The sequence below is a fragment of the Medicago truncatula genome, chromosome 1 (genome assembly GCF_003473485.1).
Source record: "Medicago truncatula cultivar Jemalong A17 chromosome 1, MtrunA17r5.0-ANR, whole genome shotgun sequence".
Classification (NCBI taxonomy): domain Eukaryota; kingdom Viridiplantae; phylum Streptophyta; class Magnoliopsida; order Fabales; family Fabaceae; genus Medicago; species Medicago truncatula.
Genome location: NC_053042.1, coordinates 38357472 through 38375155, shown reverse-complemented (window position 1 = coordinate 38375155; position 17684 = coordinate 38357472). Strand labels below are relative to the sequence as shown.

Here is a 17684-nt window from a genome sequence, read left to right as displayed (position 1 = left end):
AGTTTGGCTGCATAGGACGGAGGTTTCCCGAATGCCAACCTAGTTGGTATGTCAGTATTTCCTCCCGATGTATGTCCTTACTCCTTGCTTAGCAAAAAAAAAAAGTATTATTTCAAAAGAACATTAGTTTAACAATGGAGAAATCCCACATCATTTTCATAATGTAAGTTAAATTCTTCTATCACACCTCCGCGACAAACCTCAGTCAGAAGGAAATAGGGAAGTCTTTAGCAATGAGTTTGAAACTTTTATTTCACACATCATTATAATGTGACAATTAAATGTAAAATATCTAATACCAATAAGTATTGAGTCTAATGGAAGTGGTTAAACTCCCATAACACATTAGCTTGTAGAGATACACATATTTAGTGTCTAACACACTTTGAACATGATTATCTATAATGTATAGAATCAATGAAAAAAATCAAATTTAAATTATCCAAAAACTTTAAATTGATTTTATCACAAGTCTTCATCATTCTCCTGCCCACCTTTTTTTACACTTGATCGTAATTTTAAAACTTCCAACTGATGATTGAAAAACGATGAAGGAATTAAATGACTTCAATGAACTTAAAACGATTAATGAAAATTTAAGAGAGATATGGATATATAAATAAATAAGACGCTCTTTATTGAAATAACAGATAATACAACACCATTATGATTCAGTCCTAACCAAGTTACATACATATGAAACTAGTTAAGCATGTGTGCTTTAATTGAAATTAACTTAAAATAACATGAAACATAAAAAATATAAAATAAACTAATAAGAGCATCTTAAGATGGATCTATGGGCTTGGATCAATAGCATCCGGAGGGACCATGTCCACCATCTCCTCCTATATTGTTGAAACCAAACAAATGAGGTTGCAACATAGGGTTCTGAAAAAATCCAGCCGGGAAGATTGAAGCTTGTTGATGATTTGACTGGTGCTCGATAGGCATGTTAGAGGACGAATCATTGCCAACAAAAAATGGAAGGGTTTGGGTAGGAGTCCCCTGATTTACAACCATACCAGCATGTTCTGCAATTCGTTTCTTAAGATCCAATAAAGCATTTTTCAATAACTGAAGTTGGACCCTATTCATCCCTTCAATGGGACAAGCCCACCAAAACTGAGCCTCCTTCTTCTTGCGTAAATCGCTCTGCTCATTCTCGCGCTTCCTCTCGATTCCTTGTGCATCATTGATTTGAGTCAGCATAACATTAAGCTTGTGCAATTTGACGCTGCGGTGAGCGTCAATGAATTGCCAGATCCCATTGTTTTGGGGTGGGACCTGAGATAGATAGCGATCTATGATCGTCTCAACATCTGGGTGCCCAAATGAAAACACCTTATCACTAGGTGAGAATACAATGAGAGCAATATATGCACCACAAAGGGTGCAAAGCTCACTAGCTTTCTTGAAGAGGCCACTACGGCGCTTCGAGAAAGTCACTTGCAAATTGCTCTCGTTGCTCATTTTTTTCATCTCAATTTTTTGGCGACCTTGGCTTTTCTTTCCACTCGACATGATTGAAGCACAAAAAAAGAGAAGAAAAAGGTGGGTGAGTATGTTTGTTCCTAGGACTAAGAAATGGTACATTGAAGTTGGGTGTGAAGCGGTCGTTTTATAGACAAAATTCATGAATATATTTTTAACACGTGGTTCTTATTCAAAATTCTACCTTTTGCTTATATGGAAGGTTTTTCAATGTTTTATTTTTTATTTTTAAAAAGGGTTATTCAATGTTTTCTTTTTGAAAGAAATTCAATGTTTTTTTTAAGGATAAAGAAATTCAATGTTAAAATAGCGTTCTTTTGCCAATTTGTACATATCTTATCTCATTCAACATTTGTTAGATAAACTGCACTTGGATAGTTCTTGGAATTTGTAATAATGTTTTTCATATTAAATTAATTTTAAAAATAAAAAGAGTTTGTGGTATAGTATAAATAAAGAATGATGATTGTGTCCTCTAGAAACAATCTAGCAGTTCCTCGTATAATTAAAATGTGCAATGTATCTGGATTTTTTTAGAACATGGTTGGAGTATTCATCGTACTCTTTGTCATTTTTTTTACTTATCATATAAACCAATATGAAATATACAAAGTGATAGAGTAAACATTAATTATCAGACATATTTTTGACAAAATTAATTATCAGACATTTAATATAATTATTTAAGATTATAAAATTAAATTCCTTCAAAAATAAAATTAAAAAGTTTCACTTTGTGGAAAATATCATATAGTTATTATGAATTTTATAAAAAATGAATACAAATCATTTATTTTTTAATATCCTAGGCAGAGTCGAAAGGTAACATAGAAATCACGATTATTACTTTTTTCCTTTTTAAAAAGGTAATATTATTATTCATATATGCATGAGATTTGAAGGACAAAAAGAAAACAACAATCCACAAAAATGTTGCAATTAGGTTATGATAACGAGTTGTAGGAGAATACAAATTTTAAGAGTACACTAGAGCTGACTTAAAAACGGAGATTAAAATGTTGACAGAAAAATTTTGAAGGACCATTGTTTGAAGAAAACTATTAGAGGGATTAAAAACGAAATATAATATATTTATAGGAAGTACAAATTTATTTAACCTTTATTATTATTATTTTTTTTGAACACATCAAAATGGAATACATTGCTCAAAGAAAGATAAATTCACCCCGCATAAGGTGTGCTAAAATGGTGAATCACCTAATATCTATTACAAAAATCAGACACCTATGAAAAAAGTGTCACCACCGAAACAAACAAAAAACAATTACATGACATCCATAAAAAATAGAGGATGTCTCCACCAGTCGTGAAAAACCAAAAGCTAAAGGAATATAATTCGAAGATAACCATAAAAAGGAAGTCCGCTTCACCTTGTCAAGAATATTACGAGGATCGATTACCGCATTTTTGAAGACACAATTGTTTCTCTCCTTCCATATTACCCACACTGAAGCAAGCCAGATAACCTATAAATAATAGTATGAAGCTCTGGGCATGCCCGCCAACTGGGTAAATATTGAATATAAAATTCTTTAATACACCCTGGATAAACAAATGAGATTCCAAGCCAATGACAAATTAAATACCAAACTTTCTTAAAAGGGGTGCATTCAAGAAAGAGATGATATGTCGTCTCGATGCCATCACAACCACCAAGACACAAATTTTCATTCGGTTGAAGAACATGACACCGCACCAAATTTGCTCTTGTCGGAATTCTGTCTTGAAGAAGACGCCATACAAAAATTGATACCTTTGCCAGAACAAGCTTATGCCAGACATCATTGTAGTCACTATTAACCGTCGATTCATCAGCAGAAGTTAGAAATCAATATGTCCCGCGAACCGAGTAGCCATGAATAGGATCTAGCAACCACCGCCAATGATCTTGAATATTTTCCTGCAAAAGTACGTTATTCAACAAAACATAGCACTCCCTCACACTATCCTCCTCCCATGCCATCAAACGCCTCCTCCAGCCCCAAGCGCGACCACCTTCTTCCCACCCCAGACTCGCCATATCCGCCACCGAACACTCCTTATGAACTGACAAATCATATAGACGACTGAATTGAAGCTTTAAAGGAACCCCACCCAGCCAGTTATCAGTCCAAAAGAAAATGTTTTTACCATTACCAACCACCCGCCTAGTATTGTCCTCAAACCAATTTCCAACCCCTGACCCAACCCCCTCCCTCACGTGGCAAATCATCCTCCACCACAAAGAAGCGTCGTTACCCCCTTCCTTAATACGACCACCCACTTCACCATATCTAGCTTTTAACACACGGTACCACAATTCCTCCTTCTCCCATAATAACCTCCAACACCATTTTTCTAACAAAGATAAATTAAATATCCCAACCTCCGAACCCCCAAACCACCACAATTTACAGGTAAACAGATAGAATCCCATTTAATCCAAGCAATTCTTTTAGAGACCTCACAACCCCCCCCCCCCCCCCCCCCCCAAAAAAAAAAAAAAAATTTAAAAATAGATTCAATAAATACTAGTGGGTGTATCCTAGCAAACTCATATATATATATATATATATATAAGACTGATAACTTACACCCACCTAAAAACACTAGGGTGCAAGTTAGCAAGCTACATCCATCTAAAATTATTAAGATGCAAGTTACCAACCTACACCCACTTGATTATTTATACTTATTTTTTATAAGTATTATTAAGGTGCAATTTAGCAACCTTCACTAATTTATATCCATTTTCATCATTCCAAATATTGTATCATTAAAAGTTTGTTTCATATTATTACATGTTTTTAAAGCTTTTGTATGTTCCCACATCATTGGTTTTTCTTCTTTATTTACTTTTTTTTTATGAACCTTATGTTTAATTAATATAAACTGAAGTTTTTGTTTTGAGAAGAATAAACTGAAGTTTTTGTTTTAGATGTTAATTACTATCTCCGTGCGCTTTCGAAAAAACAACATGAATTAAGATGGTGAATATTTGTATTAAATATATTTGTAATTACTATTGCTTTTATAATTTTATCTTTTAAGAGAGAGGGTTGGTTTATGTTTTCAACATGTTATTTATTGCTGATTGAAAAAAAAAATGTATAATAAATATGGGCATGTATGTAAAGAAATAATTAATGCAGTTGAAAATAGCAAATGAATCTTATAAAAAAGGACGAATTTTTTTTTTCAAAAGAATCTTATAATTAGGGACGGAGGAAGATAAACTATATATTTTTTTTGGTTACTAGTTAATGCTTGAAATTTTTGCTTTAAAAAAAAATAATCCTGTGATGTACTATTATGCTTGCAATGCATTGAAATTAAATGTTCCTCCTTTTGTTCCCAGCATGCATCGAAGTTAATTGGAAGTAATTAAACTCTCACGTAAATTCCACCGGAAAACTAGGAGAAACAATTATGTCTTTAAAGTTAGTTATAAAATTGTCCTTCTATTTAAAATAAGGGAAATGTTAATCGGTGTTCCCAGACATTGGTTAAGGAATCAATATCATAATATTTGCATTGAAAGTTGTGTAATCAATGCATTAAAAGCTTAAAAAATATCTTTTTTAAGTTAAAATTTTCTCTTTTCCCTTCCTTAACCGGTGCCCCGGGCACTGGTTAACAAGACCCTGAAAATAAATATTAATAGAGACTAAAGGATATTTTAGTAAAATACAAGTGTGTAGCTTGCTAAGCTGCACCTTAATTTTTTTAGGTGTGTGTAAGTTAGCAGCCCTTTGTATATATTGCTCAATTTGATCTTATTAGAAGAGAATCTAAGAAAATGGCGCCAACGTTTACGAGTGAGAGGCTGAAGATGAAGAAGGATAAACACAGTGAATTGCCTCAAAAAAATATATAATGTCATTTATGATGATAAAAGACGTGGTTAAGACTAACGTCTTATCAAAACGATGGGAGAATCTTTAGAAACACCTCCTTAATCTTAAACTAATTTCATTTGAAATCAACAAGCTAATGTTTTTTGTTGCATCGCTGTATCTGGGATTGTGTCATCTCGTAGTATGGGAAAATATCCCTTACATACTCTTGACTTTGATCATCGTAGTTTCTTTCAACGTAAGATATATTCACTGATCTTATAACACATGTTGTTTTCCAAGGTCTCAAGAAATTGAAAGTAATAGTGTCACCCAATATTGGTTTGTCTGATTGTATTTTTATTTCTCATTTACCGACCTCTCTTCATATTTATGGTTCAACTTGTTATCCTTGAAGAAGAAATGGACCTCTAAGTCTCTTAATCTTCATGCTTTAACAAGTTTACATCTTGACTATGTTGGGATTTAACCTATAAAAAACATTAAGTCTCTAACCAAAATGCACACAATGGTTTTCATAGAAATCAAGCATAAGTAAAACTGATAATACATATATGTGGGACACACAAATTTCGAGAAATATAATGATTGATGGTTTAACATTGGATTGAAAGCTTTCTAATATTTACCAGCGGAAGAAGGGTCAAATGCGAAACCTGAAACAAAAATATGCGGAGTTTTCTGTAGGCGTGAGTTTTCTGTTTGGGAAGCCCAGTGTTTGACAAATATGTTGATGCATTGATGGAGGAAGCACATGACCAAGGCTCCTTCTTAGTTAGTTCAATTTATTTCTATCTTGCCAATTCTACTTTCCCTCCTCCTTTAGCTTTGATGGAGAATCTTGATTATTCGTCATTGGTGTGGGAGAGCTACGCACCATCAAAAGTGGTAGTTTTTCTCTTGATAATTGCTTCAAAAAGCTACAAACTCGGATGAATTTGTCTAAGAATTTGTCAAAGTAATGGTGTCTAATGAATGGTTGGGGGTAGAGTGGATTCAAGATGTGTTTAGCGTGCGAAGAAGTAAATGACTCGAAATCACGCCTTTTTATAACATATGACCTTGCTAGTGCAATTCGGTATGAGTGTTCAAGTGGATAGGTGCGCAGTGGCAGAGCCGGTAATTTATTAGATACTGGGCAAAATATTTTGCCAAATATTTTCAGAATATATATTAAACAGTTTTAAGATACTAACAAAATTGTGGGCTAGTGCGGTGGTTTGTTTGTTGGATCTAAAATAGAGAATGGTGGTTCAAATCCCTACATGACCTCCTTTTTTGAATAAAAATATTATTAATACAATAGAAAATAAAAAAAGAGGGTACCATGGATCGAACCCACACCCTTTGGGGATTAAGGAGCTCGGCAATCCACTATAACACCAATGTAATATATTTGAAATTACGGATAATATGATAATTATAGGTAACTTGGGGGCTGCAGTGGCTCCTAGGAGATCCGCCACTGAGCCCGGACGTGTGCCCAAGCTAGCTGGTTGGTAAAACCGCCCATGTAGGTGTGATGGTGGTACTTCTATATAATACTTAAACTTTGCTTAAATTTTTTGCGGATTAGGGAAGAAAAGGGAAAGGGTTAAAAGGTTTTCTGTTGATATGGCACACAATTGTGTGGCAAATTTGGAATGTAAGAAATTATTGAATCTTCAACTCAAAATTGACTTCGGAGGGAGAGGTTCCTGATGCGATTTATAATACCATATCTTCTTCTCCTCCTTCCTGATAAAAGAAATGTTTCACCCCATTCTAATCCATTTTTTATAAGTCAAGGGAAAGGGAAAAGCATCAAGAGGTAAAGAAAACCAACAGATTAGGGGAATATGTAATTAGGCAGACCACATCTGCACCGAAAGAAATAAAAATTAATACCGGTTTATGAGCTAGACCAAAATAATTTTTTAAAGAAACTCTTGTGTTCGAGTTACCAATACCTCTAATTTTTTTTAGTAACTCTTGTGTCCGAGTTACAAATCCTCTGTCAAATGCTCATATATATTATTAAGAGAGGGGGGGGGGGGGGGGGGGGGGGGGGGTAGTTTTACAAAACGGTGCAGTTTGAGAAGATGTCACATGTCCCAAAACAGAGAGGCAAAATTGCCTAAAGATAGAGGATCAAAAGATCATATTTCACTAAAGTTAGAGGGTCAAAAGAGCATATTTCCCTAATGATAGAAGGTAAAAAAAAAAATTATTTTTTTATTAGGGGGCCAAAATCGTGCCGTTTTGAAACACAAGGGAGGAAAATTGCATTTAAGCCAAAGTAAAATTGTCACTCGTTTGCCTTAAAAATGTATATTTCCATATTTAACAATGAGATTATATATAACCGATTATTAAATAAAACTCCCTCCAGTTTCAATTATAAGCAATTTTTCACTTTTTAGATTCATTGAATAAATAATGCATGTGGTCTATAATTAAGACTACGTACATCATTTATTCAATGGATCTAAAAGATGAAAAATTATTTATAATTGTGACGAGAAAGAGTATATAATTTAGAGTGGGTCTAGCAGAAGAGACTATTCTTCTACAACATGAAATATTAAGATTTGAGTCCTTGTAGAAACGTGCCCAAAATTATTGATCGACTGTAAGTTGAATAATATTGCCTCTAATGGAACCGTAGAGAATCTATCAGCAATGAAATAAATAATAAATTAAATTATAATGTATATTGAAAAAAATATATTATTTTATTGAATTTATATTTTAAACTTAAAAATTATTTGACTAAGATTTTCTTTTTAGCAATTTTATAATTATGAAAAGATTTTATTTTCAATATAAAAACTAAATTATAAAAATATAACTAAGATTGAATCAAATTTATTGGATACTTTACAAATAAATATTAAAGATAAAACTTTCAAAAAAATTGATCAAAAAAAAAAAAACGTTCAAAGAAAAACATTAATGATAGAAGAATATAATTTGACTGATATAAAATAAAAAATTTAAAATATTGACCATAATAATGAATATTGACCTTAATTTTTTGAAGAAGATAAACTATCCCACTCAAACTAGTATCGGAGAATATTATTGAACCTGAAACCTTGAAGATCCTTACCAAAAAAAAAAAAAAAATTTTTGAAGATGAGCAAACTCCAAAGGCCTAACTTAATACCATTAGTCCAACCTTAGTAGGTTAATATTGACAGTAATTAACCATAATTTTTTTCAATCTTATAGCATTTAGTAATAAATTTGACCATATTATACCTTGTATTTTTATTTGAAAGAACCTTCTATTACTTTTTTATTTTTCAAAATTAACCTCCTATTTTTTATTTTATTTTATAACTATCATTAAATATCGTTGAATATGTTTTTTTTAATATGTAGACCATGTAATAATATTATTTTAAAATATAGTATTTATTAAAATTCATTAATAGGATTATCTTTAAAATATATCATTTAGTTTTTTATTAAATACTAAAATTAATAAAATAATATATGTATTGCACTTTTTTTCAAGAGACTAGCGGTATAAACAAATATTGCTCTCTATAAAAGCTGGACTGCATTTTCAAACACAAAGCAAATAAAAAAAAATCGATTCCTTATCTTTTTCTGGTCAATTACATTGTGAAGCCATGACTAGGAAGAAGGTGAAACTCGCCTTTATGTCCAATGATTCAGCAAGAAAGGCTTCCTACAAGAAGAGGAAGAAAAGTATCATCAAGAAGGTGAGAGAACTCACCATTCTTTGTGGTATTCCAGCATGTGCTATAATTTCCGATCCTTTTGATTCTAAAACAGAGGTGTGGCCAAATCTGAAGGAAGCCAAACAGGTGATTGAGAGGTATCAGAACTCATATATGAAAGATGAGAGAAAAAATGTGAACCAGGAAAGTTTCCTTTTGCAACAGATTGCTAAAGCTAGGGACCAACTGAGAAAGCAAAGACAAGACAATCGTGAGAATGAGCTGAACATTCGTATGATTTGGTACCTGCAAAACAACACGGTGCCAGATGATATGACTGTTTCTGATTTGAGAGACTTGGATAAGTTAATTACAAAAAATATGAAAGAAATTGATGACAAGATGGCTTCACTTAGTTTATCAAACTGATGTTTTCTAAAACCTTATGTTGTGATTTTTATTGATGTTATTTCAATTGGAAAATTCTAATAAAAAGTAAACTTGTCAAAATAAAAGTTATTATATATCACCAGTTTTTCGTTTGTTCTATTTTGTGTGCTTCAATGCTTGATCTAACATCATCAATTTTTTTTGTTGATAAAGAACTGATCCTGAATCTAATCTAGAATTAGGTAGGAAATTGATCTTCTATTTCATTTAAGGTTATCATTTTCATTTCACACAAACTGAAAAATCTTAGAAGATTTTGGTTGGCTTTTAAGATGAGGGAGCAATCACGTTTCTCACCGGTGTACTTTTTATAATATATCATAAGATCTATTAAAGGATCTAGATTTGTTGAAAGAAAAAAAAAAAGAGCAAAACATATGCCTTGACACCCCCGTTTTTTTCTTCAACAAAACCGTCCATGTTAGATAGTAAGGTTCATCGATGATTCCACTTTGAGAGAGAATATAAACCCATCAAGAGGGGTGATATTAAGAATGTTGGATATAGATTGATGCAAAGAAAGCCATGGTAAACTCTTGCTTGTATGAATTGGACAAGACCATTGTTTAGGATACAAAATGATGGTTTGGGTGTATGAATTCTTATCATGTTTCTCTCCAACATATAAAAATCGGTTTTATTGTACTTAACTTTTGCCTGCAAATTTTCCTATTACGTGAAATTCTTGGATTTTAGGGATTTGGATTAGTTTCTTGAAAATAATTTATAGTGATTGTTGAATCAAGATGGGTTTTAGAACAATATCTCTAAGGTTTTTGATGATAACAATGTCTAGAAGAAAAATTGGGCACTCTAAAGTAAGTTCAAGTGAGAAAGACCATATAATTAAACTATGACTTTGAAGTCAACATTTTGACCCTAAAACACAATGCTCTCAACAAACAAGAGCAATTTTCATGTTCAAGAGAAGCTCTTATGATAAATGTCTTATATGAAGAGGGTTAATGAAAATTAATGTTTTGATCAAGTATTCATCAAGTTGTGAAGACGAAGCTCTAATCTAAAGTCAATGGTCAACACTTTAATGAACATCTGACTTACTTTAGTTTTCTTTTAAAGAAATGTCATTGTCTGTAGGACAATAGTACTTATTGTCAATGATTAATTAAAAGAAGATAAGTTGCAATAACGTACATGTTATCGCGATTTTCGGGTGTCAAGTCATTAATTAGGCTTGAACCTTTCAATCTTTGATATTCTCTATTTTTTCTTGGGAAGGGCAAAATGGAGAAAAACCCTTAGAGTCTAAGTTCGGGGGTCGTTTTCGCTACGGAAAGGTGTTAGGCACCCGGAACGATTATGGTATTCCATAAGAACCGTTCTCCTAAGTTTCTTTCTACGCTTTATTTTTTATTGCCTACTTATTAAAAAAGGTTTTATTTGAGTGAAGAATGGGGAAAGAAGATGATTGAGATTTTATTTTACTTGGCTTGGAGGAGTTTTAACTCATTGCCTACGTACCCTTTTAAGGGATCAAAACCAAACGTAGTTCATTCTCGAAAATTGTTTTTGTTTTTGTTGGTTGATTTTAAATTTGAAAAAGGAATTTTGAAGAATGGAGATGAGAGGCCTCAAGGGCATGAGATTTGGAAAATGTGAGGTGGAAGTAGTTATTTTGTAAAATAAAGTCTAAGTATGATTAGAATTCATTAAGATTTTTACTTAAGAAAACAAAAAGGAAAATGAGGAGTTTTGACTCCTATTTTAGAAAAAAAAGTTTTCAAGTGAGGTTATTCACATTTTTTTTTGGAAATGATTTTTGTCTAAGCGTTGCAAAACCTAAGCATACATCTAAACATACATTCCCTAATCATGCATCTAGAACATCCATGTGGGGTGTGTGCATGTGTCGGTGTTCGTGTCGGTGTACATCACTTATAGTGTCCATAGTCCTTTACATCGAGTCCTAAATACATGCTATGGTCTTGCAAGAATTTAAAAGATGAATTTAAACTAGCCTAAAATATTACATAACCATCTTAACATAGAAATTAAGAAGAAAAGAAAAAAGAGATAATGTCTAAACTATGAGATGGATGAAATATGAAATGAAATGATTAGTACCATAAGGCATAAAATAGTAAAAAAAGGAAGCAATATTGAAATAAGATAACAAAAAGAAAAGAACAATGAAAAGAAATAAAATGACAAAATATGCCTAGAATTAGGTATAACACTTAGACATGCACATGACTTATAATTCTTTCATCATAGCAATGTTAAAGGGGTTTGATTTTGAGCTATAATGTGAAAATAAGGACACATACAAGCCAAGCATTATAACACAATTATAGGAATATTTTACACTTTATTTCTTGACACAAAAAAAAAAACACATATATTTTTATCAATTTTAATCATGAAAAAGAAAAAGAAACAATCAAAAAGAAAAAGAAAAGAGAGAAAAAAAATAAAAATAAAATACATCAAGAAATATGTAAGAATTTTTAGGAATTTTTCTAAACACAAAAATGTCAAAAAAAGTGTAAAAACAGTATTTAAAAAATAAAAAAAAGAAAAAAAAACAGTTAAAAAAAGAAATAAAAAAGACTCAGCAGGGTTTAATCTGGACCGTTGGATGAATCCAGAGGTCCAGATTTAAACCTCAAGATCTCATCACAACCTTTAGATCAAAATGATCCAAATCAAAGAGTTTTAAACAGGAACACAAAAGACCTTAAATGACTACACACACATGAATCCACCCAAGAGCATCCTGGATCGTTGGATCTGAGATCCAACGGTCTAGCATTGAGGTCACATGAACGTCAAAGGTCACTCATACATACAATCAGGAAAAGAAATGCACAGCAGCCCTCAGATCTTGGAACGATCCGGATCTGAGGGCTCACAACGTGAGGGAGCATCCAATAGCATGCACGCGCGCGCGTAGGAAAGCGTGGTAGTATAAAAGGGAATTCAACAAAAAAAACACAAAATCCACAAAAAAACTTCTCTCTTCTTTGGATTCTAGAGAGAGAGAGTCTGACCTCTCTCTAGAATCCGGTTGTCTTCTCCGGCGTGGCATGCTTTTCCGGCGCGGTGGCCGGCCACCTCAAGGTGGCGGCGCCGCCGCCGGAAATTTTTTTTTGCTCCGATTCAATTTTTTTTTACATTTTCAAACATCATTTTTTTCTCCTATGCATGAATCTGAGCTTAGTTTTTTGAAAAAGAATTTCAACCGGAGTAGATCTGAGTTTGAAGTTGCGGTTTTGAATGAAGCTTTTTCAAGTTCTTTTTGCTTTTTCGGTTAGAAACTTCTAAAATCCTACAGATCTGCACTTGATTCACCTTTTTTTGATGTTCTTGAGAAAGGAAGATGAAGTTTGAGTTTTACCTGTGATTTTCTTGGTGATTTCGAACCGAATCTTCAGGAAATTTTGAATTGATTCTTGTTCTGTTGATTCTGGCTTGAGTTCTTGCTGTTCCGATCCTCTCTTCTTTCTCACAGGTTCGACATCTTCATTTTCGTCCCTCTTCTTCGTCTCCGAGAAAGTCTCTGTGATCGTGCTTGAGTTTGCCGCTTTCAGTGGTGAATTCGCACTCGAATTGCAGAGCAACGATTCAATGATGATGATTCCTTGATGAATCTCTGAGAATCAAAGCCATTTCAATGGATTCTGGTTCTGGAAATTTCTAGGGTTTTTGGTTTGTTCTTGGTGATTTTTCTGTTTTGATCTAACAGAAAAGAGAGAGAAAATTGAAATCTGTTTTTGGTGATGTGTCAATGATTCTGTGGATCTGTGCAGAATAATGCTATTTATAGACTGCCATGTGTATCTGAGAACCAATGAAAAAATGACATCTGTTTTGGGACTGATGTGGATCGAAAATCTGGACTAAAATGCCCCTGGGACCTTTCTGCAAAATAAAAAACTTGAAGGACTGGACAACAATAAAAAATGGACTAAAATGAAATTTTTAAAAGTTTTGGACCAAAACGTGATTAAAAATAAAATTGGACTAAAAAGTAAATTTGACGAAACGTAAAGCGAAACCAAAAATAAAATCAACAAAAGGACTAAAACGAACCAATTACTGACATGAGGTATTTTAAAATACCTCCCTGTCAAAATTTTGATGGGAAAAGACCAAAATGCCCCTAGGGACTAAACTGACTCAAACTGGCTCAGATGCAATTTTTGAAATGATTTTTTTTAACAAAGACTCAACAATGATTTGTACAGACAAATTGAAAAGACTCAGAGGCAAACACAGGGACTAAAATAGGTTCCACTGCAGGAAATGACCAAAATACCCTTTTGTATGATTTTTTGAAATAAAATGCAAGAAAAAGTAATGCGACGTTTCAGAGAGTTCTTAAATGACTTGTAATGCCAGAAAAGACAGAGGCAGTAAAATACGTTTAAAAAGAGAATAAAGATTCAGAGTAAAATAACAGAGAATTGACAAATATCAGTGTTAAAAAAAGAAATTTGAACGAGTATTTTTAGGTCCAAAATCAGGGTATAACAGCTGCCCCTATTTAAGTTTCTTTGTCTGGAGGGTCAAGAGACGGAGTCTTTGGCTTGACGGGACGAAGATACTTAAATATTAACATTTGCACTGTGTTTGGACGTAAAAATACGCTTGTACATTTTCCAATATCATGAATGCCATGCAACATTTGGATTATGAATGCGAGACAAACGAGAGTTGGAATTAACAAAAGATGCCGTATCCACTGCGGGATTGGTAGACATTGACAAGATAACAGATAACAGGGTAGATAGGAGACTAGGAACAAATTGACGGGTACAAGCTGCTCTTGGATTGAGCTGGGCACTTGACCGGGAATAAAAGCAGACAAACAGGTGCGAGTTGTTCTTGGATTCGAACTGGTCACTCGACCGGGGACATAGAAAAGGTAGACAGGTACGAGTTGTTCTTGATTCGAACGGGTCACTCGACTGAAAGCAAAGGCAAATAGACAGGTGCGAGCTTGTTCTTGGATGCGAACTGGTTACTCCACCGGGGACAAAGACAAATAGACAGGTGCAAGCTGCTCTTGGATCGAGTATTTTTAGGTCCAAAATCAGGGTATAACAGTACAAATCTCTGTAAGAGACATAGTGGATGCAACATATCATTTCCAAAGAAGCAATAAATTTCTGAAGTACTATTCAACATAATTATCCTTAAGAGACAAATATTTGAAATCATAAGAAAATTTCTCAAGGAAGCTTGATGTGCTGGCACTCTTTTCAAACAACGACTTTATTCAAATTTCCTATAAAATGACCTTGGGTGTTCGAAGAAAGATAAAGACCTACATGCTTTCAATTGTGCCAAAAATATGACCAATTTAATTTCTAGAGCAATAACATATAGAAAAATTTCTTACAAAGTCTCGTCGTAGAATTTCTTAAGTGTTTAGAAAACTCTTTAGATACAAAATCATTTGTAATGTGCTTAATTTAGTTTACCACTCTTTAAGTTTGAAGTATGAAGAAACAACAAATTTTGTAAACTCTTAATCATGTTGGATTAAAGAAAGTTCTCAAAAAGAGGTAGGAAATCTTAGATGTTGTGTCTAAGTTATAAGTAATTAAGTTTGCTTATAGTTGAAAAATCTCTAAAGTGTTAAGGGCATGGACGTAATCCCAGATTGTGGGGTGAATCATGATAAATATATGTGCTGATTCTTCTCTCTCTCTCTCTCTCTCTCTCTCTCTCTCTCTCTCTCTCTCTCTCTCTCTCTCTCTCTCTCTCTCTCTCTCTCTCTCTCTCTCTCTCTCTCTCTCTCTCTCTCTCTCTCTCTCTCTCTCTCTCTCTCTCTCTCTCTCTCTCTCTCTCTCTCTCTCTCTCTCTCTCTCTCTCTCTCTCTCTCTCTCTCTCTCTCTCATGCTTTCTTTTCTTATCTTATGATCTGTTTTAAGTTAGAAAAGATTTTCAAACAACGAAAACACAATTCAAACCCCTCATTTCTTGTGTTTTTATCAGCTTCAACGACCATAAGAATCGTCTGGATAATTCATTTATGAATCCTTAACAAAATCATATTGGAATTGAAGAGATAAAAAAAAAGGCTTAAATATTGCACTCGTTCCTGCAAATATGGTCTGTTTAAGTTTTGGTCCTTGTAAAATAAAAATTCAGACATCAGTTCCCGCAAAAAAATCTATCTTTTAAAAATACCCCTGGGCCCATTTAAGTCATGACAAGTCACCAAAATGCCTACGTGGCGCACGCTGATTGAACCCATTTTGTAGTTTTTGGTCCCTACAAAATATTTTGTTTTTTAAAAAGGTCCCTGCAAATTTTTTTGTTTTTGAAAATAAACCAGGGACTATTTTCAAAAACAAAATATTTTGCAGGGACCAAAAACATTTTTTTTTACACGGACGAAAACTTAAACGGGCCATATTTGCAGGGACGAGTGCAATATTTAAGCCAAAAAAAACAATATGTGTTGCTATTTTTTGTTTCAACAAATCTAGATCCTTAAATAGATCTTATGATATTTTATCAATATTTTACATCAGTGATGGGGATGAGTGCTCCCTTATCTTAGAAGTCACCTAAACTTTGATTCATAGTTTTGTTAAAAGTCTCACTAAATATTTTCGTTAATTGTTTCTCTACTCGCTTGTTGAATAATAATTTTTCTTTGTTAGTTTAGTTGTATGTCTTCTAGTTTATGAACCGACCATGTACAGTTCAACTAATTTTTAATTTTTCACCTAAATGAGAAACTCATCCAAAAATAAAGTTGAAATTATATGAAAAATGAGATTGAATTTCTTTAAAAAGCAAAATATATTAGTTTGTGTTTTTTGGCGAGAGATTTATTTATATATTATGAATAAATAAATAAAAACACCAGGAAAAACCAAGTACATGTAAGATCCATGAGAAGGCCTGTGGACATAGTGAATAAATAAAAAGTAACAAACAATACATAAGAAACAACTTCTCAACAACATAGTGTCTCAAATGAAGTCAACCTTACATAGAGAAACATGCATGTCAGTGGCAATCATCTAGTTTTGTATGAAAACAGGGGTCAATGGCACTATAATGAGGGTTACTTAATGCATTTCATACATAACTCACATCTAACATATAAAACAAGAAAAGTTCTATGGTGAAGTGATGAGAATAATTTTTCTGATGAAGTTAATTCTATGATCAATCATTAAACATTTGTGTATTTAATCCATGCCACATCAGATTATAAGATGTATTCCACGTCAAACTATTGTAAAACTTATGCATCAAAATTGTTCATATTCATCAGTTCCTTTCATCTATGAGCTTTTCATCTCCTTCATCTTTTCATAATTTGTAGGAGGCTTCAACTAGGTGGGATATGGGGAGGCTTGATGTAAAATCGACATTTTAGATTCATTCAATTAATGATGTATACACCATAAAAATCATTTAATGAATGAATCTAAAATGTTAAATTTTTCTTATAATAATAACGGGAAGATGCAGTATTTTTAAACTCATAGCATGGTTTTAAATTGGGGTCCACAATTGCAATATAACAAATTTTGAGGTCTTCCAAATAGAATTGAAATCAATATAATGTTTGCAACGTAATAACAATCGTAACCACAACTTAAAACCATGACAGAAACCTTACTAATTACGTGGACAACCAAATCTCATTCAAATGGAACACTGGACGTGTAAAAGATACAATATTGATTGCCTGAAACTAAAACTATCCAATCAACTATGCCATTTATATTAAAATTTGAATTTGGATTCAGTTTCGCGAAAATTGTCTCTTTGCTGTTTAAAAAAAATGTGACAATTTTATAATTAAAAGTGAAATCAGAAGTAGTTAGAAGCAGAAAGTCTAATAAGCATGATGCCTTTGCTGATAAGTCATCCTTCGGTGCTTAGGGGAATACTTGGTTATGGTGCTCTTTTTGTGCTTCATGAAACTAATTAATCACTATGGTTACGTTGTTGTAAAATTAATATATAGTTTGATATGATAAAATTAGTATATTAGATTGTGCATTTACTTTTATTCTAAATGTAGCAAGAGGTCGTACGTATGATATCTTCAAACAAGATCGTACATCCAGATTTCCATGTTGCTAAACTTATCCAAAACATTACTTGATTAAGTGTAGAAAATAGGGGATCAATTAAAGCAATTTTGAGGTTTTTATAAATAGAAAATAATGTGAGTCAGAGAAGATGTTTGTCAAAGACTTCATGAATAACCTTA

General features: G+C 32.9%; 3 protein-coding genes across 3 annotated transcripts; 1 reads left to right on the top strand and 2 right to left on the bottom strand.

Moving 5' to 3' along the window:
* Positions 1–810: 810 nt before the first annotated feature.
* LOC25484531 (agamous-like MADS-box protein AGL62) lies at positions 811–1524 on the bottom strand. The gene has a single exon (XM_013613376.1). It carries the CDS (start codon positions 1522–1524, stop codon positions 811–813), a length of 714 nt encoding a protein of 237 aa, XP_013468830.1.
* A 1819-nt stretch (positions 1525–3343) lies between these two features.
* LOC112418620 (uncharacterized) lies at positions 3344–3931 on the bottom strand. Its single transcript, XM_024775053.1, has one exon. The coding sequence runs from the start codon at positions 3929–3931 to the stop codon at positions 3344–3346; it is 588 nt and encodes a 195-aa protein (XP_024630821.1).
* Positions 3932–8971: 5040 nt separating this feature from the next.
* On the top strand, positions 8972–9451 carry LOC25484530 (agamous-like MADS-box protein AGL80). Its single transcript, XM_013613375.1, has one exon. It carries the CDS (start codon positions 8972–8974, stop codon positions 9449–9451), a length of 480 nt encoding a protein of 159 aa, XP_013468829.1.
* Positions 9452–17684: the final 8233 nt, after the last annotated feature.

What these genes read in the sequence shown, in the direction of transcription:
- LOC112418620 (XM_024775053.1), bottom strand. Translation starts at nt 3,931, where the DNA reads ATGGGATTCTATCTGTTTACCTGTAAATTGTGGTGGTTTGGGGGTTCG.
- LOC25484531 (XM_013613376.1), bottom strand. Translation starts at nt 1,524, where the DNA reads ATGTCGAGTGGAAAGAAAAGCCAAGGTCGCCAAAAAATTGAGATGAAA.
- LOC25484530 (XM_013613375.1), top strand. Translation starts at nt 8,972, where the DNA reads ATGACTAGGAAGAAGGTGAAACTCGCCTTTATGTCCAATGATTCAGCA.